Raw genomic sequence first — 25,803 nt, 5'->3', positions numbered from 1 at the left:
CCTGCCATCGTGTCTTTTATATTACTCACCAGCCTGTATGGTAACTATGCTAGATCAATCATCTGGGACCAGAAGGGAACCCCATTCAACAGTAGACAGGGTAAGGATTCTGAGATTTGGTGTTTTCAGTACAGTGGGAGAAGTGAAAAAGCAGCAGAAAGGGTCTCAAAGGTAATAGAAGACAGGGTAACAGATACGAGAAATATTTATGAAAAGGAACAGCACTTAGAAACTACTAGATCTTGAAGGATGGGGATCAAGTAGAAAGGGAGAAGTCTAGGAGAGCTTTGGTTTCTGGCTTGGACAGCTGAGTACATGCTGACCTGATACTCAAGATAAGAAAATAAAGGAAATGGAGTAAGTAGAATGGGTAAGGACGGAAAGCTGCATTCTACTACAGATGAGTTTGAAGTCCCAAGGAACATCCAAAGGGAGATACCTAGAAGGCACTTAGATCTATGGAGCTGGGGCTAAATAGGTATAATATATTTTGCTGCAAGTGACAGAGACTTATTTTCAACTAGCTCAAGTAAAAGTTGGTTGACACATGTAACCAACCTAAGAAGGGTAAGGGTGGAACCAGGCTTGTAAACAAGAACGAAGATTTGGATCCCATCAAATGGGATCCCCAAACCTCTCATTTCTACTTCCTTTTCTGCATGTCAGAGACCCCAGAGCAGATTGGCTTCCTCACATGGCACGGGGCATGGCTACAGGCAGCTCTGGGCTCATATCCTAACCATTCCATAACCAGCAGGCAAAACTGGTTCTCTCAGCTTTGATTTGAAAAATCCTAGGGAAGGACTCAATGACTTAAACTGGCTCATTACCCTGTCCTTGAGCCAGTCTCTGTGATCTACAGAACATGACGTACTATATTTGGCCCAGCTTTGGTCACATGCCTACCCCTGTGGCCAGAGTGGGTGAGGACTGTTCTCAGATAAAGAGTCATAGGAAGATTCTGGAGCAATATTGATTCCTTACTGAATAGCTTTCCTTTCCCTCCAATGTACATAAAATAGTTCTCTGCAGTAGCTCACAGAATGACTAGACCAATTCTGTGCAAACTGAATCTCTTCCGTATGTTTCTGTGAGATTTTTTGAGTGTTTTTTAAGTTATCTGGGAGTGTTTTCGTATCTCCAGATTGTCACTTCAAGAAAAAGTCAGTAAAGTTGGCTAGTAACAGGGAAGCTAAAATCCTGGGGAAAATGAGAAAAGATTCAAGTGCAGGTTCTTCTTAATTCTGCCAGTACTATACATTAGTGTCCCCTCCCTTGCAAGTCCCTCCTTGCTTACCAGAGCATGGATCAGCATGAAACTTGCTACCAACTTCCAGGAATTGTTGGAGCAGGAAAATGTACCATAATCAGTCTTTTCCTCCAATCCACAGGGGGGGGGGGGGGGGGGGCTTGAAAGGATACTTTGTTTTGATAGAAAAAAAAGTTCAATATTTGAAATATTGATTGTGAAAGTCTTACTTCCAGCCACCTTAGTGCTGGGCCTTCTGAAACATTTGGAATTAAAATGGAGAATGGAAGAGGGATAGATACGTGTATTCACTTGTGTTATGCAGAAAATATCTCTGGAAAGATACCAAAACTATAAGAAAGCTTGATCAAGGATAGGATAATCACCAGGACAGAGGTGTTTTAGCAGCCAAAAAAAAAAAAGGTCAATAGTATTAAATGAAGACTTTTATGTGCTGTTTATGCTTATTTTACCCATTATTGGATTATATGACACTAAATGCTCAACAATATTATCATATTGTTACTGCATATTACCAATTTTACCCTGAAGGATTGCTTATAAATGCTAAAATTCTGAATCCTCAACAAATCCACATTAAAATCCATTAACATTATAGGCAGTTTCAAGAAACATTAAGCATTATTCTTTTAAAATGTAATTCTATTTAGTACTATTTCTGGCAGACTTACCACATGTTTATCGCTACTCCTTTCCAAGACCCAATAAAAAAATATATATTAAGTGTACAGAGTTATAGATTTAAAAGAAAAAAAAAACAGTAAAAGCTACAAAGCAGAGAAGACAGAGTGCAAGAGGGGATTGCACAGATTATAACCAAATTTTGAAAGACTACAGATAGAGCTAGGGCAGTCATACAACGATAGCCTAAAATTGCTGTAGGAGGGAAGAAAGCCAATTCACCCTAACAACCCCTTGAGAAGTTAGGGCCGAGAGGCACCAGGTGCTGCAGAAGCAGAAGGTGGGGGCAGTGCTCTGTTCTAAAAGAGGGATTGTTGAAAGCTTATATGTGCAACATACCCGAGTGCTACACAGCCAGGCAACTGCTACCCCAAAAAAGAAACCAAAGTTTATTCTTAGAAGTGAAAGGCAGAAAAAAAAAAAATAAGTGAAAGAACAGTAAACTTCCATTCCCCTTTCCTTACCTGTCCCCAGAACAGCAGTTTCCAAGTAGACAACTGCAAGGTAGAAGATTGGGAATTTCATCTCCAGAGAAAATGAATGGTACAGCCAAAAAAAAAAAAAAAAAAAAAAACCTTTACATACATTTATATATGGGCTCTACAACAGAATGGCCAAATCTCCCTACAGTGAAGCCTACAATCTGACAAACCCTCCCATACACTTACCCACACATATATACAGTTTCCAATCAGTATCTCTTAATATAAACAGAAATCCAAAGCTCATCAGAAATGAAAGAACAAAATAAGCAAGAATAGGGAGAAAAAGACAATGTAAAAAAAATTTTAATTATTAGTATTCTTAGATGAGGGAAGGTATAATTTGTAAAGCAAGAATAGGATACTATGAAAAACAGCTCTATGAAAAAACCTTGCAAAGTAAAAATATATAACCAAAACAGAGAAATTTTGGGAAACAGAGTTGAGAAAGTTTTTGGAAAACAAAACAACAACAAAACAAAGAAAACAAAGGGAAAAGATGGAAGGCTTTGGGAGGAAACCAGGAGGTATAACATCAAAGTAATAGGGGTTCCAGAAAAACAGAACTGAAAATAGTCAGAAATTATCAAAAAAGAAATACAAGAAAATTTCCTAGAACTGAAGGACATGAGTCTTTCCGTTGAAAGGGTCTACTAAAGGCCCAGCAATGTAAGAAAGATCCACATAAGTCATAACACTAAGTCATACTAAGTCATAACATTATAAAATTTCAGAACATCGGGGGTAAAGAGGAGATCTTAAAAGATTCTGGGTTGTGGGTATGGTGGTAGGATTGGGGGTTTGGAATCACTTAGAATGGAGCATGATCAAAACAGCACTGCCTTTTACAGTGTGTTAGGACATAATGCCTTCAAAAATCTGAGGGAGGAAATTATTTGTCCGAGAAGTTTATAACCAACCAATCAATGGTGTGAGTGCAAGGACTCAAAACGTATAGCTGCATGCACCTCTAGGGACCTGCTGGATAATGCACTCCAGAAGAACAAAAAAAGAAAGGCACACAATCGAAATAGTAAATCCAACACAGAAAAATGTCAAAAGTAAGTTCTAGGGGTGCCTGGGTGGCTCAATCGTTTAGCATCTGCCTTCAGCTCAGGTCATGATCCCAGGGTCCTGGGATCGAGTCCCGCATTGGGCTCCCTGCTCAGCGGGAAGCCTGCTTCTCCCTCTCCCACTCCCCCTGCTTGTGTTCCCTCTCTCACTGTGTCTCTCTCTGTCAAATAAATAAATAAAATCTTTAAAAAAAAAAAAAAAAGTAAGTTCTAAGACAAAGGTGTGCCCAAAACCTGCTCTAGATTGGAGCAGGAGGAAGTGGGGGCTCAGAGAGAGAGAGAGAGATCTCCAGAGGGGAAAATGGAACTGACGGATTCTCTAGTATGTTTGAGCCTTTGGGAGGAAAAAAACTGCTGGTGGTCATACAACAGCTCTAGTTGAACAACTGAAACAATGACCAGTTAATAGAAAACTATACTGGTGAGGAAAAAATGAGGCAGTCATTGGATTCCAAAAAGCAAAAGCTACACAAGGAAGGAAGAATTATGAAATAGTATCCGTCACTGCAATTTTACATAGGCAATAATGTAAGCACTGACTAAAAATTATGTTCTAGGATAATAGAGGAAAGGAAACTATTGAGAGTTTGAGAATGCTAAATTGAGAGATTGAGAATGCTAAATCATCACCTCAGATAACAGAAAGTAAAGTCTAAAATTAACAAATCAGGAAATAGAAGTATAAGCATTTTACTAATGCCAGAAAAAGAATCTCAAAAGTAGAAAGAAATTGGGAAATGGTTTTCCTGTTTAGTACTATTTAATTTTTAAATTAAGTAAATAGTTTGATATAAACTAAACATTTTAATGTCAAAATACTGATATTATGCAATGGGTGAGTTCCAACTCTTTTAGTCCAGTGAAGCAAGCACTTTTGTCACAGAACTGTCTCCTGCAAAAATTACCAGGAATTCGAAACAATGAGAGATACGTGCTTATTTGGTGTTCTCTTAGCCCTAAGGATAACAGTCTGCAAGTTCATATTCCTTAATGGATACAAATGTCAAGCATAACGTTTTCCAAGAGGAAATCCTGCCCCTAGTATCCTGGAGAACCTGGAGAATTAAGGTGAACTGGAGTCAAAGACGTCCGTGGCCTTTAAAGTTTCACTGCATATGAAAGCCATCTAAAGATAACTAGACCTGAGGTCACCCGAATCCAGCAGAGTGCTATTTATAACTGTATGGTAGATTCCCAACTTTGTATTCCAGCCCTAATATAGTACAGTATTAAAGATCTATCATAGTTCGAGTTTCTCCTACTGAGATCTAAACTGAACTTAGGATTCAGTAATTAGCCAATGTAAAGAGGAAAAGACTCCACCTCTATCTCTCAGAGACTTCAGCTAACACTTTCTCTATAGTCGGTTAAGTTACCCATGACAAAATTTGCAGGAAAGCTAACACTGATATGACAGATTCCCTCACTGACGTTTACTAGTGTTTTTAAGAACTTTGGGGTGGCTAATGACCCTGAAGAAGCACTCTTCTGGAGAAAATATGTTTCCAAATCAGAGGCTTCCAAATAGAAGTTAGGCTGCAGCAAGCCGGGCTACATGTATATGACCTTATTTTGTGCATGAGTATATTAATACCGTGCTATCTTTGGCACTTACGTGTTTGGAGGAAAGTGCATCTCTACCAAAAGACCAGTCAATTAGTTTTCCCATGTTTGTTGCTTTGATTCCAGAAGATTTTAATCCACTGAGTATCCACTTCCTCCTTTTAGGGTGAGACTGACACTACTCTAGAGCCATATGAAGCAACCTATGCTTTTCATATTTTCCCAAGGGTTGAAGAAAAATTTTCACTAACAGAAGCTCTCTGGTTTTGTACCACAGAAGTCTTCCCAGCATACTCTGTGGAAGCAGATAATCCAGCCTCCTTCTGCTAAATCAGTTTTCAGAAAGGGTAAAAATGTCTGTCACAAATGGTATATCTATAGATTTTATATCTAAACCTGAAACTCCCAGGAATACTCTTAGCCATCCATTCTCCCAGCACAAAATGTACTCTTGGACCACTTGCATCCCTATCAGCTGGGGCACTTGAATATTTCAAATGCACATTTCTGGGCCCTACCCAGATTGACTGAATCAGAATTTCTGAAGAGGACCAAGGAATACAGTTTTTTCTATCAACCCAGATGATTCTTTTCCTACATCAACAGAATTCTAATTTAGTATTGCGTTGTTGGTTTGTATTTGTCAAAGGTTCGTGTGAAATACACACAAAATCTCTGGAGTTTTTTTAATGCTATTGAGGACATTGTCTATTTTATTATTCAATGTTCTTTGGTATCCATGGAACAAAATCCATTTCAGATTTCAGAGCTAGATAAAAGGTTTTCTCTCCTGTGAACTAATATGTTTCCTTTATTAGACTTAGTATTTGTCAAATTTGGCTAATCATCAAAATCACCTGGGCAGGGGCACCTGGGTGGCTCAGTCGTTAAGTGTCTGCCCTCAGCTCAGGTCATGGTCCCAGGGTCCTGGGATCGAGCCACGCATCGGGCTCTCTGCTCCGCAGGAAGCCTGCTTCTCCCTCTCCCACTCCCCCTGCTTGTGTTCCCTCTCTCCCTGTCAAAAAATAAATAAAAATCTTTAAAAAAAAAAATCACCTGGGGAAATTTTTAAAAATACACAGCTTCCCAGACCCCTTGTAAGACCCATTGTAAGACCCATTCTCCAGGCGAGAGGGGATCCATGTGATACTAATAATTAACCATGTTTCAAAAACTGTACATGGAATGATGTATAGATAATTCACCATGATCACTTTTTGCCTTGACTTCCTGGAAGCTACTCTTAAAACAATTTTTCTTGGAATTCAGTTCTTTTTTTTTTTTTTAAGATTTATTTATTTATTTGAGAGGGGGGAAAGGGCAGAGGGAGAGAGAGAATCCCATGCAGACTCCCCGCTGAGAGTGGAGCCCAACGCAGGGGCTCGATCTCATGACCCTGAGATCATGATCTGAGCTGAAATCAGGAGTCAGAGGCTTAACTGATTGAGCCATCCAGGCACCCCAGAATTCAGTTCTTTAATATAATTATTCTCCTTTTCTTCCCCCATTTTATTACTTCTCTGTTTCAGTATTTTTTAATGAAGTTCAACTTCAGAGGAAATAATTTATAATAATACTAAACTTTGGACCAGCACATTCCTTGCAAGAGCATTTAAGCCTAAAATAAATCAGTTATTAGGATTATAGCGGTAAAGAATCTGGTGGGCTTAAAAGTTTCATCATTCAGATTTTATGGAGACTTCACAGGAAATCATTGTTTGAAAAACACTCTGAAAATCATTGCTATTAAAAGCCATATACATAATTAAGCTCCCAATCCCCTTTCAGCCTCTTTGCTAAGACTAAATAACATTGTTCTTTCTTTTTATTCACCACCTCAAAGATCGAATCCATTTTAGTGGTGTTAACCATTACCATAATGCTGATCAATTTCCAGATGTATGCTTGAGCTTGAATCATTCACCAAAGCCCCAGGCCTAAATCCTTTGCTAACTGCAGAAACTCTTCCTTTGGCTGTCTCCCAAAGACCACACATCAATGTGAAGAAACTCAATACAATCCACAATTTCACATTCCTGATTACCGCCCTCTCCCAACTCACACTTTGGGTAAATAGCATCACCATCACCGTTCTTCCATGCCCCCAAGCTAAATTAGTCCTTGGTCACTCATTCCTTTTAATCCCCACTCCACTTAGCAGAGCAGTATTTGTGCTCTAATTTGAGGATGTAGATGCGATCTGAAAACCAAAGAAAATGACAGTGGTTATGAGTAATGCTCAGAAGGAGCGATAAATTGCCTAGGGAATAAATGTGCCTTGTTTCACAGGGACAAAACTAAACATTTGTCGTAGGCAGTCTCAGGAACAGAGCCCTTTCTCTTTTCCCCAGACTAGTGCTCATGCCCCAAATCAAAATAAACTACTAACTGATTTCCCCATATGTGACCTATTCCAGTTTCCATTCATCGTGGTAGTGGTGTACTGATAATGGTTTAGTAATAGTATTTGTCCAATCAATTCCTCATCTGTAGAAAAGGAATAACAGTACCTAACTCAGTGAGTTGTTATGAGCATTAAATATCCATAGTGTTTAGCACAGCGCTTGATACCCAATAAGTATTAGTTGCTATTATTTTTGTTGTTATTGTTTTTTTTATTTTTATTTATTTATTTGACAGAAAGAGACAAAGCGAGAGAAGGAACACAAGCAGGGGGAGAGGGAGAGGGAGAAGCAGGCTTCCCGCTGAGCAGGGAGCCCGATGCGGGACTCGATTTCAGGACCCTGGGGCCACCACCCGAGCCGAAGGCAGACGCTCAATGACTGAGCCACCCAGGTGCCCCTTTGTTGTTATTGTTAACAATATATTCACCTATTGTGATTATTTCACTTTGATTTATACCAATTAAGCTCCACAAAACACCGAATTTACTCTTTAGTAAAATCTTACATAAAATGCACATTTTTCATCTTGGGAATTAAAATTTGATGGTTGTAAAATCTTACGTTATTTTGCTGAGCCTCTGTTTCCTTATTTTAAATAGGAATAACATTAGGTTCTAGGTTGATATGAGGTTAAAATTAACGTATATCAACAGCACCTGGGAGGTTGTAACCATTTTAGTTGTTTTCATCTGTGCTGCAAGCCTTGTGTTAGAGCACACAGGCTGATGAAAACAAGGAAACAGGTCCAAAGAATCCTTCGCCGCCACCCCCGGACCTTGATTCTACTAGGCACTGAGCCATATACCATTTTTGATGGCTCCAAGATATCAACTCAGTTCATAAGGCCTTCTAATGTTAGAGAATCTGGCGGGCTTAAAAGTTTCATTCCCAAAATTCCCTGAGGCATGAGGCCTTCTAATGTTAGAAGCCATTTAGGAAAGCACTTTGCACAGAAAGATGCTTTCATTAGTTCTATCTCCTCAGGTGAAAGTGATCTACTGGGTGGCCTCCCAATTATTTCATGAAGCATTCCCCAAATCTGCTGCTGTGTTCTGCATGTGACACCCTCCCCAGGAACCGCTTACCTACTACCATCTTCCTATCTGTTCCTGAGAACTAAAACCCTCTTGGCAGCACAATAAATTCCAACTAAGACCCCCTCTTCTATCTGTGTCTGCTGAGACTATTTCAGAAATCTTTTCCTACTGTGCATCTCCATAGTCCTTGGCCATTGCCTCAAATACAAGTCACTCCATTGTCTATTACTCTCATTCACTCATGTCCATGCTGCTACTGGATTTTTCTCCCCTGATCCAACCACTTCCTGCTGTTCCTTGACCTCCAAAGCCATGTTCTCTGGAGTACCTGTGGTGGTTCATGTTCTTATTTGCCCAACACCCCTTCCTCCACACTTTCCAGTAATAAACACACCTACCCTAGCCACAGGGAAAAGCGGGGAACCCAAAATGGGTGAACCAAAAACTGACCCAGAAATGATCATGCTACCAAGCCAGACTGGTCTAGGTATCTCCTTGGGATTATTCTGACAGAACTTCCAAATGACCATGTTCTCCGCCATGTAAGTAAATTCCAATTACAACAGGGAAGAATGAAGCAAGCTGAAACAAAAGAGAAAAAAGATGTGTTGAGAGTCCCAATGAGGTCAAATGCCTGGTTCTAGTTTCTAAGATCCACAACACACTCCAGATCCTGAAGCTTCTTTTTTTCAATCTGTTAACTTTTAGCCCAATATATCTTTTCAGGCACTTGCAACTAAAAGAATTACAACTAATATAATCCATCCCACTATAAATAAACTCCCCTCCATCCTCAACTGTTACACCCAACATTCCCTTCACCAGTTGCTTTGACTGTATCATAGCCCTCCCCTCAAACCACCAATCTCCTTCAGCTCTCTTAGGAGGGGCTGACAATCCCCTCCCTCTCCAAACCATTACAGTGCCACCCTACTCCTGAAAAACCCCTGCTCCTTCAGCCATCTTTCCCTCCACCCATACTGCCATTAGTCTCCCCATTCATTCATTCATTCAGAAAAGGAATCTGGCTCCCAGTCTTCCTTGCATTGGCTCTCCTGATCTCATCACCCATGTGGGAGAACCTCCACTTGCAGATCCATGACTGCCTTGTCTCTCCTGACCTTTTCTCCGTCCTTTCAGTGTGAAAACTGGTGTCCCCTCCTATGTAAATGTAACCCTCTACCTATGTTCTGGTGGATCACAAACCACAGAGACCTCAGTCCATCATTCCCACCTCTTCCCATCGCCCAGTGTCTTCAACCTCTCCCTCTCGTCCCTCCTTCTTGTCATCTAAACATGCACAACTGTCACATCATTCAAAAGCAAACACAAAACCTACCTGGATCCTTTATTCCTCTTTAGTTACATACCCTGCTCTCTCTTCCTCTTCAAAGCCAAACTTCTTGGATGCATTTACACTCTTGTTTCCCTATCTTCACTTTGCACCACTCTCTGAAACTGATCTCTCTTCTATCAGAGAAGCTTTGACTTGGGCCCTTGATGTATTAAATAAAGCAAGATTAAATAAAGTGAAATAAGTTATAGGTTAAAGGAGAGAAAGTCTACATTGGGCCCCTTAAGCTTCCAGAGTCATAAGATCACAGTCCTAGCCCTAAGGACATAGGAGTGGTCTAGGTGGGTCACAGACTTTCATCATCTTTACCAGCCAGCCCTCCCTCAACCACCTCCAGGTGTGATGTGTCATGTCCTGCCAGTCTTTCCTACTAGTAACAACACTGCATCTCCTGCCAGTCTTTCCTACTAGTAACAACTCCTGCCAGTCTTTCCTACTAGTAACAAGACTAAATGTTCTAACCCATGTGAAAGCAAAATACCTGGAACGTAGTAGGCATGCAACAAACAGTTCCTCATCCTTCATCCTTCTGGAATCTAGGAGAGGTGAAAATGCAACAGTCCCACTTTCGTTCTCACTTTTTTTAGGCACCTTCTTGCATTTCACTCTCATATCCTCTCAGAAGTGTTTTTCATCCTCATATAGGTCTAAGGTGGCCAACTAGAGATCTTTCAGGACAAAGATCATCTTTCTGTTTCTTTTGTATTTCTCATAACTGTAGCAACCCTATGCCAAAGATCTTCCTGGATAGACCCAAATCCACATAATCTGCCTTTTGTCCTTTTCTACATCATTGGAAGTATCCTGAGAATCCCAACGTCTGAGGGCCCGAGCTACATTTGCCAAAAAATCACTTATCCAGGATGTGGTTACTGTACGCTGTATAGTACTGTGGTCAGCACTGTGCTGGACACAAAATGGCCTCCAGAGTGGGACATACCTGAGCAACCAGTCTGCTTGAAAGAAGCCTCCAGAGCCCCAAGGGCCTTGGTAAGACAACTTTCCCCACTACCATGACCCAACCTGAGAGGATTCAATGGCAGTCACCCCTCCTCATAAACTCCTTAAGAGGCCAATCCTAAAAAGGAAGTTAAAATTAGAACAGATTCCCTGCTTTCCCCTAAAAGACCATGAGAATAATTCCACCATGCATTTGAACACTTTCCACCTTGGTACCCTCCAGAAGCAAACCTCCAGTGTCATCCATTGTCACCATCTTCTCTTCCCCCACATGATTCTGTTCATCCCCTTGGTGACATAAACTAAAATCCAACCCCCTGGCCCCTAAACCCTTCTATACTTTATCCCCTGGAACCCCAGCTGTGTAATCTGCCAAATCCTCCACACCTTCCACCACTTTCTGAATATTTTCTTCACCCTCTAATGCAGTAGCCTGCTACAGCTCTAACTGAAAACTGAAACCTGCTTTCCTTAGTGCCTTGTCAAGAGGTGGCTGTTTCTTCCCTCTCACTCCTCACATACCACCAGGGGTGGAGTGGGTGTTTTTCATGATCCTTATGGCTGATCACAGTTTTCCTCCCTCGCTCAAAAACCCCAGCTCTTCTGGAAGCCCATGCCCTCCAACTATACCACCCACTATCTCCCTGTGGCAATCATCTGCTAAACTCTCTGACTCCTCTTCATTTATGTCAGACGTTAGCACCTGGCTCATTTCCTGGCTCCCTTCCCATTCTACTCCTCCAGTCATTCTTGGTGACTGAATATCCATGTAAAAGTGTGTGTCAAGCACCCTAGCTTCCTGGTGCCTTGACTCCTCCCTTCCAGTACATTCCTCCTCCCTTCATCATACCCTTGCCATCTCCTGGCCAATGACCAATGACAACATGTGAACTCACTCCCAGCATCCATCTCCCTGACCACTTCCTTCTCAACCAACTAGCCCCACTCCAACCATCTTCAACCCCATGGGCAGCCCCCATTCAGAGGCCCCAGCACTATTTCTCTGTCCTTTGCATCTGTCAGAGAACTGGCAAGGAAGAGATGGCATGTTCAGAAGGGTTTGGCTGGAGAGGGTTTAATGAAGTGCCTGTTCACAGAGGAGTGGGCAGGTGGAGGGAACAAACAAGAGATAGGGAAGCTCCTGATGATTAGGAATGTGGGAAGCCATTATCACCAACAGCCTGAAGAAGCCAGGGAGAGAATGAGCTCACTGAGCCCAGGGAGAGCTGAACAGAGAAGGGTTACCTGACAAGGGCTAAGACCACAGAAAAACACAGCCACTGCCAGAAACAGTAAAGCAAGGAGGAATCAAAGGACAATAAATCCCCAAAACTCTCCTGATTTTTGGCCAGTGCCTTCCCTCGGCCGAATTCAACTAGAAGTCAGAGGGCAAGGGAGCCTCAGGGATGCAGTCTGCAGAGGTTTGCCTTTCACAGCAGAAAAAGGTGGACTATAGGCTGGAGGGTGATAGAGGATTGGAGCACAACCATGCCTAACAGCGTTCATTTCATTAGCCCTGCCCTCATCTGCAAACATCCTCAACAATCCTTGCCCCTCTACCACACAGGCCTTGCAAAACTCAGCATTCTGTCTTCTCCACACCTGGATCCAAGCAGGGGGTGTGACTGGAGACAAGTGTCACTTTGAATTTATGTCCACAAGTCTCAAGGAGGCTCTGCTTTCTGATTATGTTCCCCAATCCATTCACCCTCCCACAGTTTTACCCCATCCTCTCTTCAAACTCCATTGTACCATCCCCACTACTGATGATTTCGTTTCATATTTTACTGAGAAAACAGAAGCGATCAGAAGAGGTACAAAATACAACTGATTTATCATAGACTTAAATGCAAAAGCTAAAACTGTAAAGCTCTTAGAAAAAAAAAAGCCACAGGAGTAAATCTTTGTCGCCTTCTGTTAAATAATGATTTCTTTTTTTTTTAAGATTTTATTTATTTATTTGAGAGAGAAAGAGCAGAGTAAGAGAGAGAGCACAAGTGGGGGGGGGGGAGGCAGAGGGAGAAGCAGGCTCCCCGCTGAGCAGGGAGCCCATGCAGGACTCCATTCCAGGACTCTGAGATCTTGACCCAAACAGAAGGCAGATGCTTGGGACCCCATCCCAGGACTCTGAGATCTTGACCTGAGCAGAAGGCAGATGCCTAACCGAGCAGAAGGCAGATGCTTAACCGACTGAGCCACCCAGGCGCCCCTAAGCAATGATTTCTTAGTACACAAAGAGCAAAGGATAAAAGAGAACACAGATCAACTGGGCTTCATCAAAATTAAAAACTTTTGTGCTTCGAAGGACACCATCAAGAAAGCAGAAAGACAGACTAGGAGAAAATATTTTCAAATCATGTATCTGAAAAGGGACTTGTATCTAGAATATATTTTAAAAACTCGTAACTCGATGAATTAAAAAAATAAAACCCAATATATAGCAAAGGATTTGAAGAGACATTTTTCCAAAGATATACAAATGGTTAGTAAGCACATGAAATGGCTACTAATCAACAGCATTAGTAGAGAAATGCACGTCTAAGACACAATAAGATACTACCTTACACCACTGGGATGGAAAAAATTAACCGACAGAAAATAACAAATGTTGGCAAGTTTGAGTAGAAACTGGAACCCTCAGACATTGCAGTGGGATTGTAAAATGGTGCAGCCCCTTTGGAAATCAGTCTGATAGGTCCTCAAAAAGTAAAGCATAAAGTTGCCATGTGACCAGCAACTCTAGGTATACACCCAAAAGAACTGAAAACAAGCGTTCATATAAAACTTACACACTAATGCTCACAGCAGCATTGCTCACAATCACCAAAAGGTGGAAACAAACCAAACGTCTATCAACTGATAAACGGATAAATAAGATGTGATATAGCCATACAATGGATGTTATTTTGCCCATAAAAAGGAATGAAATACTGATACGTGCTACAATATGGATGAACCCCAAAACCCTCACTTATCTTAAGTGAAAGAAGTCAGTCACAAAAGACCACAATTCTATGTATGTGAAATGTCAGAATAGGCAAATCTAGAGAGGCAGTAAATCAGTGGTTGCCAAGGGCTGCCAAGACCGTGAGGGAAAATGGAGAGTGAGTGGTAACATGTACAGGATTTTTTTGGAGGGTGATAAAAATGCTCTAAAGTTAGAATATGGGGATGGCTGCACAACTTTTTTAATGTTCTAAGAACCACCAAATTGTAACTTGAAATAGGTGAACTGTGTGATATAAATTATAAAAAATATAAAATTTTAACTTAAAATTTTAAAATTTGTTTTCAAAAAATACAATTGAATCCTAAGAGACAGAATGCCTAGATCAGTCATAAAAGTCAGCGAAGGTTTCAAAGAGATCACACATGAATGAGACTTGAAGGCACAGTGGGAGTGTGCTGGGTGTATGAAGAAGATAGGAGAAAACATTCCAGACAGAAGCAGCAATAGGCTAAAGCTGCAGGGAGCGTGGGAAGAGAGCGTGATCTAGAGTGTACAGTATGTGGAGTCGGAAATGCTCACACTGAGATTGGGTTTGAGCCTGTCTGGGTAGGCAGGGTCAATTCACGAAGGGCTGTTTTGTCCTGCTAGATTTCCATGAAGGAAGAGGAAAACCACCAAAAAATTTTTAACCTGTTAGATGCATCATTCTAATGTAAAAACTGAAAGGTGATTTGGAGGTAAGTGAAACTAGTAATCATTTGACCAGAAAGGAGAACAGTAATTGCTAACGTGTAGAGAGCCCTAACTCTCTACTAAGCACTTTCCTGGACTCATCTCATGCAATTGCATTGCATTTAATTACAATCATCTTCTCTTTAATAGATGATAGCTTCATAGCTTGGTCCCTTGCCTCCTTTAAGGTCTTCAGGCAAATGTAACTTCCCTGTGCTTTCCCTATTCCCTTTGCTTTATTTTTCTCCAGGACCCTCATCTCAACTTAACATGTTTCACCTTCTAAATCCTGTTTAAAGATCCTCTCCCCTCTCTAGAATGAAAGCTCCTAAGAACAGGTTAATTTGTATTTTTCCTTCGGTTCTGTATCCCCAGTGCCTAGCATATGAGTAGATGCTCAATATTTTTTGAATAAATGAATACATAAATAAATGAGGAAATCGAGTCTCAGAGATTAAGTAACTTGTCCCACCGTCATTCAGGTAATAAGTGGCAGAATTCTGACTCAAAAACCCATCATCTTAAACCACTCAACAATTCAACAAAGTTGTAATTTTGTAGGTAAAAGGTAAGTCTCCTCCTGAGGCTGTGGCAGTGGAAAGGGGGAAAAGGAAGCGTGAATTACCTGAGCGTGATAATAGTTTGGATGTGGAAGGATGCTGAAAGGTATCAGTCCAGGATGATTTTGGTTTCTAGATTTGGCAAATGGGTAAAGAGTGGTGCGATTTAAGAGAAAGAAGACAAAGGAGTCTTGGTTTGGGTAGAAAGATGAAAGAGGAAGATCTGTCTAGTCCACAAACCTTTTTTACCATCTCTCTAGATTACTAAGAAATGTTGTTAATAAGTATCAAGCAAGTAAACCCAAACTAATCCTGATGGTCTTCAGTGAGAGGCAGGGAGGGATGGGGATGGGTAGGTGGGACGGAATAGGAAGTGTTCTTTTTAAAAAAGAAAAAATAAACTAGTTCAAGCTTTCAACAAATGGTTTGTTGTTGTTGTTGTTGTTGTTGTTGTTTTTAGTCCCCAGGAGTGCTTAAAATAACTCTGAAGTTAATTTTTAAGATGCTAAAACTGAAGCCTGGGTGGCTCAGTCAATAAGCGTCGTCTTCGGCTCGGGTCATGATCCCGGGGTCCTGGGATCGAGGCCCGTGGGGCTCCCTGCTCTGCGGGAAGCCTGCTTCTCCCTCTCCCGCTCCCCCTGCTTGTGTTCCCTCTCTGGTTGTCTCTCTCTCTCTCTCTGTCAAATAAATAAAATCTTTTTAAAAATAAATAAATCTGAAGAATGCATCTTACCCTTGTGTAGTTAGGCTGTAGAGTCCTATGTTTAGATTACCGTGGTGGTGGTTTTGGCTTACAAGAAGCGACAATCTATATGGAAGCAAGCACTGACACCCAAGGCCAGAGTGGCCAGGACGGCGGGAAGGCATGCTTGCGGCCACGCACGCCACAGCACGTGGCCATTCTCGACCTGCCGCGGAGTCAGCCTGTTAACTAGGCGCAGGAAGCTCGCGCCTCAAACGAACGACTCCCAACCTCCATCCTGGAGCCGAGCAGTGGGCGTGCCGCTCCTATTCCTTACCCAGGAGGGGCCGTGGGTCGACGGCCTCCGGTCCCCAGGCGGCGCTGTGGGCTCGCAGGGGCTACCCCGGCACGAGCGAGCGCCGTCTCCCCGGTGCGCATGCTCACCCCCGCTGTGGGCTTGCCTTCTTTTTTTTTTTTTTTTTTTTTTTTTTTTCCGGGCGGCCCCGGCGGCTGCGTACTGGCTGTGGGATGGGAAGTGAAGCCCCAGCGACCGGCAGCGGCGGGGCTGTGAGGAGCAGTCAGGGGGAGGCGGCGGCGGCAGCTAGTCGGTGAGCAGCTGGAAAGAGCGGAGCCGGGGAGGAGCACCTGCAGGCACGGGCGGTGGCTTCACCATGGCGATTCGCAAGAAAAGCACTAAGAGCCCCCCGGTCCTGAGCCACGAATTCATCCTGCAGAATCACGCGGACATCGTCTCCTGTGTGGCGATGGTCTTCCTGCTGGGGCTTATGTTCGAGGTGAGTCCGCCCCGCGCCCCAACCGCCCCGCCGCCCCTTCCTCGGGCTGCCAGCCTCGGCCCCTCGGCCCCGGACCGCGGGGGACCGGACCGGGGGGAGCTGCCGGCCCCCCGGACCCCTAGGTACAGGCCTGCCCTGCCCTGCCGTGCCCCACGCCGGCCTCGGGATGCCGAGTCCCGGCAGGCCTGGCCGCCGCCCGCAGAAGCGGGGGGCCGCCGCGTCGCCCCCTTAGCCGCCGCGCACACCCAGCCCCCGCCCCCTTCCCCGTCCCCGTCCCATCCCCTCCCGTCGGCCGCGCCGCGCAGTTCCTGGTTCCCGCGAAGGGTTACGTGGCAGCCGGCGAGGGGCCGGCGGGCGGCGAGGGCGGCCCCTGCGCTGCCGAGCTGGCTCCGGGCGGGTGGGGGGTGGCCGGCGCTGGGCGCCGAGTGCGTCGGGCCGGCGAGGGCTGGAGATTAGTGGAGGCCAGGCCTCGGGGGGCCCCTGTAGGACCGAGTTTGGGATGAACGCGAAACCGACGGAGCCGGGCGTCCACTCCCTATTTGAAGGGCGGTGGCCGCGGGGCAGCGAGTGATCGCCACGAGTTCGGCACACTGAGGCACACCCGATTGTTTTCATTCTTCTCTCCCAAACTGGTATTATTGCCACTTCGCGAACTTTTTGCCGTGCTCTTGCTTTTCCCTTAAAGAAACAAGGTCTGATCCATAAATCTCGCTTCTGAACAGCAGTGCCAAGAAGCCGAGTGATTTTCTTTTTGTTTCGTGAAATATGAGAGGATGGAAATGTCAGGAGTGTGTAAATTCTCTTCCCACGTATCTAGTATTTTGATGACTTATTTAACAGCTGTTGAATGTGGGTAATAAACTTTGCAAGGTGAACGTGTATATAACATCCTACGGTTTTCTTTCCCTCGCTCCTCAGTACACACGCCCATTCCTTAACTTCTTTTCCTTTTAAATTTTTCTGTATAGACGCTATGCCCCATCAAATACACTGATTATTTTACTTTTGTATTGTTTGTCTCTCTCCTCATGAAATATAACCTCAGAGAGGGCAGAAACTTAGAGGTTTTATTACTCTGTTTCCAGTGCCCAGAATAGCACCTGAGACGTAGTAGGTGCTTAAAAAATATTTGTTGGATGAATGACATTAAAAATTCTTGAGGAAAACTGGTAGAATGAGACTGCCAGTGACAGCCGAATACGTTTTTTTATGAATAAGATGAATAAAATTTTTAGGTGGACTCCACGTGGGTTTTATAAATCTTATTAGGTAACTTAACATTTTGTCTACTTTTGCTTCTCTTCTCAAAGGCTTTTCTGGATCTAGACAGATGTTTTTATTCCTGACAGTGTCATTTATTCCACTTAGCCCACTGCTAAGGAGGTAGTAGGTATGGTGGAAGGGAAGGTAGAAGGAAACTAACATATGTCCTACGCTTTCAGGCTGGCCCTGTGCTACTTACCTATTGGGTGACCTAAGTCTAAGCCTCAGCTTTTCAGTGTAAGGAAATAACAGCACCTGTGGTATTCTCAGTCATTGTTAGGTTACAGGGATCAGATAATATGGTGTGACTGCATCTGATGGTTGTTTAAAGTACTATATGAGTGTATCATATTAAAAATGCAATTCTGAACATTTGTACTCTCTCAATTTTATATTTATACTTTCTGTTTTGATATTAGAAGTAATACTTTTGTATGTACAGTATATTCAATTTTGTAAAACTTTTCATAACCCATCTCCATATGGTAAGAATTCCTGACTTTAAAAATATGATCTAAGAATAAAATTACCTGCAGGGTATATTTGCAGTGCTTTGAGTGAAATGGAATATTAATCAGAAATCCCGACACTTAGAAATGGTGTAACTTTGCTATTATGTAAAAGTTTTCATAGTCTCTTACCGCATTTCTGTGGAAGTTCACCACCTATACCTTGCCTCACGTAGCAGTGATTTCTTTTTTTTAAGATTTTATTTATTTAAGTGGGGGGGGGGAGCAGAGGGAGGGGGACAAGCCGACTTCTGCTGAACATGGAGCCTACCACGAAGCTCAGTCTCAACAACCCTGAGATCTTGACCTGAGCCAAAATTGAAAGACTCTAAACCACAGAGCCACCCAGGCACCCCATGTCAATGATTTTTTTAATAGTAAGTGGATTTTTGCTTCTATGTAAATCTGTAAAATTTATAAATCTAAGTAAACACAACAAAGATCTAAATAGAAGTTTTTAGTTCAAAAGAGAACATTAAAGTAATATACAGAAGAAGGAAGTTTGTGCAAGTTGTACCATGTTATCTACATATCAGGGAAAAATTGACGAAATTAGTTTAGCTATTTGACTTTTAAAATAATTGCTGCTGAATCTCAAAATTAACATAGCTATAGAATTACAGTATTTGTGTTAGAGTAATAGAGAAGTTGATGTTTTTGCAGTAGAACCTGTTAAGCCCTTTGTGTGAATATATTGAGAAAATGTCAGAGGATTTACGAAGAAATTGACAAAGTGATAACAGATACTGTATTACTAACCAAAATGAAAAATCAATATAAATATACTGTAGAAGTGTAGATGCTGTAGCTAAAGGGGTCCATGTTCAAGTTAGGGCTCTGCAGCTTGCTCACAGGGTGACCTAGGGCAGATCCTTTTAACTTCTCAGAACTTGTTTCCTTTCTGTAAAACAGGGCTCATTCTCCAAGTAACAAGGGTTACTTGGAGAATTAAATTAACTAATGTGTATCATGGCTTTAGTTCAGTGCTTGGTTTACAGGAGCCATGCCATAAATAGTAGCTATTATTATTCATTAGATATTTATCAAAGTTGAAAATAGAAGACAGCATTTTTAGGTGAGAGAAGGGTCCCATGGTTAGCATCTAAAGAGATTATATGTAAAAAGGTTAATTAAAAGAAAGTAGTCTGTTTTGGAGAAATCTAAGTTTAATTTCTGGGAAACTTCATGTTACCAAGAATTGCTTGTAAATTTTGAAATCATGGTTTTAATACAGTCAGTATCTGTCTACATAATGCAAATCATGATCTTTAGTTAATGGCTTCCTATTTGGTTGGGAAAATTTGAACAGTTGAAAAATAGAAGGGTGCTTGGGAATCCAAGTGAGGATAAAAGGAGTGAGGAGTTAGGGGTTTCCAAGAGGAATATTTTCTTCTGGAAGGGAGCTTCTTTGCAGGAGTCTAGGTAGTTTGTGCCGTGCAGATTTGGGGGAACATTTACAATTACAGCTATCTTGGAACTGTTTTGGAGGTTTATTGTATTTTTAAGGATGACATGCCTTAATGCTAACATTTTTTTTCCACCTCATTTTTTTTTTGTTTTTTAAAGATGTTATTTATTTATTTGAGAGAGAGAATGAGAGACAGCACGAGAGGGAAGAGGGTCAGATGGAGAAGTAGAGCCCCAGCTGAGCAGGGAGCCCGATGTGGAACTCGATCCCGGGACTCCAGGATCATGACCTGAGCCGAAGGCAGTCGCTTAACCAACTGAGCCACCCAGGCACCCCTCCATCTCATTTATTAAGAACTTAATTTTATTTAAGCTTAAGGTGATGGGGAAGTGAAATGTGATATTCAGAAATTGTCTTTATCTTTCGGGCATATAGTCAATGTAGTAAATCACACCTTCCTCTGACAAGTACAGTATAATTTTAACAAGAAAAAAACATCAAGCCCAAACTGGTGACCTCTTGATTAAGGAAACATTAGGATATTCATGATACTACATACAACATAGAATTAGATTCTAATGCCTTAGACTTTGTGGAACCTGTTCAAGATGTATCTGAGTAAGTTTCATTCTTGTAAATGGAAAGCAGTGTTATAAATGTCCAAAACTGTCATAAACTCAGTTATGTTTACTTTTGAGTACATTATATATTTCTGCAGCATATTTTATTCCAAATTAATTTGCCTTACTATTAATTGATTGTAATATTAGGTTAAAGCAGTGCTTGCTGAGGTGTGAGGCTTAGGAGGCCTGGAAAAGCTAGTAGCATGATTTTTCTATAAACTTTTTGATGTGTGTAGTTTGTATTTTTCCTCTTGCTCTACTTTTAATGACACATGCTAAAGTAGCTGGAGGCCAGATTTTATTTGGAAGCCTACCATAAAAAGATAATCTAATTTTTGTTGCTTTTGGTATTTGATATTAAATTTATCTGAAGAATTTTACTTGTCATTTGTAAAGGACTCTTGAGAAGTTTTCTTAGCTATGATAGTGGTGACCTCATATTCTAAACTAGAAACAGGTGTGTGGAGAACGTATGTATGTGTTAATATATGTGGAGTCTAAACAAAGATATCAAAAAATGAAATTTGGTCATCAGTCAACTTTATTAAAAATAATCACATAAAAGCAGTATTGCCCTGGAAACTCATGCCATCATTCTGCTCTAGTGCATTCATGTGAATGACCCAAATGATAATACCAGAACCCTTGCTGGCCTTTTCTATTCAAGTGACCTTTCCATATCTACGACGGTTAAGCAACTCACTTTAGTGGCCATACCGTGGACTTTATCACGTAGGCCTGCCTGGTTTCCAGATTCTGAATTCCAGTATAGCAAAACTCAGCCACAACCTACATGTTTCACCTCCTTCATTCTACTGCTCGTGTGCCAACTCTCCACCTAGTATAAGCTTTTATGGTGCCTTGGCCCCCTCGTTGCTTTGCTTTCTTCCTGAAGATTTTAACTGCTTGTCCACACTCACCCCAGGCCTCAGCTCCCTTCCCTCTTGGTCTTTTCTCCATATTAGCCCTGCAAATATCCAACCATCAATCCACTGCACCCTCTGCCTTTTCTGTGCTTTTCCATTCATGGATTGCTAAGGGTTGCCAGAGAAAGTCGTAACTTGTGCTGATAGATTATATTACAAATCAAAGGCTTCTAATCTCAGACATCAATAACACCCAGTGATCTTTTTTACTTTTCTCTGGCCAGCTCCTTTCCCTATAGAAATGATATAAATACTCATTCAAGTCCCTAATCATGCTGAACAGATCTCATTGCTTTTTTTTCCACCACAGGGAAAATAAGAGTTTACTAAATGTGTGTTTCTTCACTTTTCCTGCCTTTTGAACTTAACTGTCTCATCCATTGCTACCTTCTTCCCCATCTAAGAAGAAAACTTCAAGATTAACTTCTAGCTCTATCCTTACATTTCATCTCTTACCAGATCTTTCTATTCATTGTCCCCTTAAATGTTTAATCTCTTCCTTTTCCCTGGCACCTTCCTGATTGTCCCCACATAAGCTCAGTCTCTCTCATAAAAACAACATAAATCTTGACCTGGCATCTATCGCTGGATACCACTTTTGTTTCTCCTGTGTTCTTCAGTCTATGGTATGGTTTTTGCTCTCACTGATTCATTGGAAGCACTCAAGCCATGACCCCTGATGGCTTCTTAAAATGTCCAGTTCATTGTACTCCTTTCCTGCCAAGTCTCTTTTGGAACTTTGACTTTATTAACCACATCTTTTTGAAATGTTACCCCCTTGGCCTTGGGGGCATCTAGCTGTCTTCATTCTCTTCCTGCCTCTCTGATCATTTCTTCTTATTTTGCCACCAGCTTTTTCTCTGCCACCTTCGTGGTTCTGATGTTGTCCTATTTCTCTGCAAACACTGTGCACTCTCCATAGATGATTTAAATACCCCCACAGCTTTAACTACCTACTATAAGTAGAGACTCCCAAGTCTTTAAGCAAGGGTCTCCCTGCAGAGTTCAAGTCTTAGGCTTATCTGCCTATTGGTCTTTCCACCTGCATATCTCACAGAAATCAAAGTCTGTCTAAAACTCAGTTTTTTCTCTTTTCCCCAAAAGCTGCTGCCCCTCCTGTATTCCACATTTTATTAATAGTATTACTTTTCACTTGTTCAAGCTGTAAGTATCCATACATAATCTTTGACTCTTCCCTCTCGCTCCCCACGCCTTATTCTGCCCCAAAAGTACTGTCTCTATCCCACTACCACTGCCTTAGTTCAGGCCTTATTATCTTTCATGTGGTCTCTTGCAGAAGTCTTATATTTGACTTGTGTACCTACTCCAGTTTATTTTTTATTTAGTATTTAATCAGTAGAAATGATCAATCACCTAACATGGGTCAGGCCCCATGCTGGGCTCTAAACATACAGTGAAGAAACAGGCATGGTCCCAGATCTAATGGAGCTTACTTTCTAATGAGTGTGACAGAAATTAGTAATATTATCACACCAAGAGTATGTGTTTTGAAAGAAAGGAACACAATTCTCTGAGATAATCTAACAAAGGACGTTAGATCATCTCTGAGATAATCTAACAAAGGCTTCCTTGAAAAGGTGTGATTGAACTGAGATCTGAAGGGGGAAAGTTTTCAATAGGGTTTCTGATAGAACTGCATGTGCACAGACCCTGTGATGGGAGGAATCCAAGAGGCAGTGGTCTGAGGTAAGGCTGGAGAGGCAGAGGGGAAGGATCATAGATTATTGTATGGGCCACATTAAAGATTTTGTTCTTCAGGCACCTGGGTGGCTCAGTCAGTTGAGCGTCCAACTCTTGATTTTGGCTCAGGTCATGATCTCAGGGTTGTGGGATCAAGCCCCACATTGGGCTCTGTGCTCAGCAGGGAGTCTGCTTGGGATTCTCTCTCTCCCTGTGCTCCTCCCCACACACCCCTGCTCATGCTCTCTAAATAAGTGAATTAATAAATAGGTAAGTAAATAAATGAATAAATAAAATCTTTAAAAAAAGATTTTGTTCTTTATCCTAGAAAGAATGGGAATCCAGTGAAGAATTTTCAGGGTGGAGGTAGGGGATGGGTGGGCATGGGGAAAGGTGTTAACACGGTCAGAAGATGACTCTGGTTGCAGCGTGGAGAATGGATTTGAGGGGGCTTGAAAGACCACTTACTAGGTACATCCGTGATCTTTCTAAAAAGCACAAATGAACTTCCCCCACTTCCTAATTCTCTAATTGTGCCAAAATAAAATCTAAACTATTTAGTCTAACAAACAAGGCCCTTTCTAGCACTTGAGAAGTTTTCTAGGCTTTTCTACCGCTTACTGATGTGTATCCGTGCCGGGCCTCGTGTTCGCTGTTTAACCTTTGTGCTTTCTGTTCTTCTACCTATGCTGCCCTCTTCATCCCCCTTTATGAGCCTAGAGAACTTCCGTTTTCCAGCAAGAGACAGTTCCACACCATATCCTCTGAGAAGCCTTTCCAGAACATGCCTTATTCCCCACCCCAGGAAAAAAACAAAAACAAAAAAAATTCATTGTCTATCCTGAATACCTGTTGGCACTGATTCCATAATATTATAACAATTTGTTTACCCATCTTCCTGACCCAACTGAGCTACGAGTGGTCAGGGATTGTATCATTCATCTTTGTTATCCATTCTTGTCTAGCACATTACCTAGTGCCTATAAATACTGAGTAAGCATTCCATTTTTCTGTTCTGACCACTTCACTTTTACCAGTAATCAGGTCAGTTAAATATTTATTGAGGACTTAACTATCCCAGGTGTGTGAGAGATAAACACATACACATACCACAGACCCCAGCTTGATCAGTTTTTAGTGGTGGTAACTGTGCTTCCTTTCCTTTATTAATTTACATTTCAATTTTTAATAGGAACTTTGTTCATTGTACAGGTCTAGAGTAGAGAATCACTGAAACTACAGAGTGTCTCTTTTGAAATCTTAAAGTTAGGACTAACAGAAACTCACAAACTCATCTAAACTGCAGCACTCCCAAGCTCAACCCCTGAATGATCAGGAATTCAGTTGTGCCTGTCACAGGGCCACAAGAACTGGAGTGCCCTTGGTTCTTAGATTTGGGGGCAGAACTTACAATGTTTTCTCCCTTGACCTATTTGGGAGAAGGTCACAAATTGACTTGATCTTTTTTTTTCTTTTTTTCTAGATAACAGCAAAAGCTTCTATCATTTTTGTTACTCTTCAGTACAATGTTACCCTCCCTGCAACAGGTAGGTAGTTTTCTTTCAGAATTTTCTATTTAAGTAGAAGGTTTTACTTGAACAAACTTGGAAATTACCGTGAATACTAAATTCTTTAATTTTAATAGATTTCATTCATGATTAGACTGAATGTTATTTTGATGATTTTATAATGCGAGAAATGATGTATTTTGTTGACTTCACCCTATAGATTATATGAAAATCAGATTTTATGTGTTTAATGTTTATTGTGTATTTTGTAAATGGACTTGATTTTCCATGGGAGAACTTTTTTTTTTTTCCCTTCTATTCCCTCTGATCTTTTTCATAAGAAAATTCTAAGAATAGATATTGAATATTTGTTTAAAGTGTTATCGTTCAATCAAGGTTTCTAAAGGTACAATATTTAGGTTCAGTTTTTCTGACCTATGAATTATGCTTTAGACTAAAGTAACAATCCTTGTAAGCCTATTTTATTTTTGTGTTTTTGTTGTGCTCTACCTCTAAATGTCCGTAAGCTCTAGGAGTTACAATAGCATCCAAACTACACTTTCAGGCTTTATTTTTAAAAGTTTCATTTCTTCTTCTTTTTTTTTTTTTTTAAATTTTAAGTAGGCTTCACACCCAGTGTGGGGCTTGAACTCATGACCCTGAGATCAAGAGTCACATGCTCTGCCAAATGAGCCAGCCAGGCGCCCCTAAAAGTTTTATTTCTAAATTATGCAATGTGAAAGTCAAGCTGTTATTGGAAGATGATTGTAGTTGAATACGGTGATACAATTAACCAGCATGGGTGAGGGTATTTGGTTAATAAAATATTAACATATTCAGACAAGTATTTGGCTCTGTATTTAGAATGTAGGATCAATTACATAACATTGAATTGGGTTTATTTTAGATATATAGTTGTATAAATGCAGTTGACCCTTAAATAATGCAGAGGTTAGGGACATTGACCCCTGTGCAATCAAAAATCTATGTACAATTTTTTGAGTCCCCAAAACCTTAACTACTAATAGCGTACTGTTGACCAGAAGCCTCACCAATAATATAAACAGTTGATTAACACATATTTTATATGTTATATGTATGATATACTGCATTCTTACAATAAACTAGAAAAGAAAATGTTATTTTAAAAAGGAAAATGTTATTAAAATCATAAGGGCAAGAATGTACATTGGCAGTACTGTATTTCTTGAAAAAAATCTGCAGGTAAATGGACCCAGGCAGTTCAAACCTGTGTTGTTCAAGGGTCAACCATATTTGATTTAGTGACTTAGATATCAGATCATTCAAAATCAAAAAGTTAT

The 25,803-nt window shown here is 41.3% G+C and overlaps 2 protein-coding genes across 2 annotated transcripts in view; one reads left to right on the top strand and one right to left on the bottom strand.

Moving 5' to 3' along the window:
- Nucleotides 1-16,135, bottom strand: part of XKR9 (XK related 9) — an 81,806-nt gene extending 65,671 nt beyond the window's left edge. Inside the window, exons 1-2 of the mRNA XM_032421742.1 lie at nucleotides 16,087-16,135; nucleotides 7,132-7,269 (exon numbers count right to left, since the gene is read on the bottom strand). The gene's annotated coding sequence lies outside the window, so the exon portion shown is untranslated. The remainder of the gene's footprint in view (nucleotides 1-7,131; nucleotides 7,270-16,086) is intronic.
- A 76-nt stretch (nucleotides 16,136-16,211) lies between these two features.
- The window catches only part of TRAM1 (translocation associated membrane protein 1), a 31,759-nt gene continuing 22,167 nt past the window's right edge, over nucleotides 16,212-25,803 (top strand). The window contains exons 1-2 of the mRNA XM_032421789.1: nucleotides 16,212-16,543; nucleotides 24,457-24,520. Coding sequence (XP_032277680.1) covers nucleotides 16,421-16,543; nucleotides 24,457-24,520 — 187 coding nt within the window. The 5' untranslated portion in view covers nucleotides 16,212-16,420. The remainder of the gene's footprint in view (nucleotides 16,544-24,456; nucleotides 24,521-25,803) is intronic.

This window comes from Phoca vitulina, unplaced genomic scaffold (assembly GCF_004348235.1).
Source record: "Phoca vitulina isolate PV1807 unplaced genomic scaffold, GSC_HSeal_1.0 scaffold25, whole genome shotgun sequence".
Classification (NCBI taxonomy): domain Eukaryota; kingdom Metazoa; phylum Chordata; class Mammalia; order Carnivora; family Phocidae; genus Phoca; species Phoca vitulina.
The sequence above is the reverse complement of the archived record's forward strand: the minus strand, read 5'-3'. Positions and strand labels throughout refer to the sequence as shown.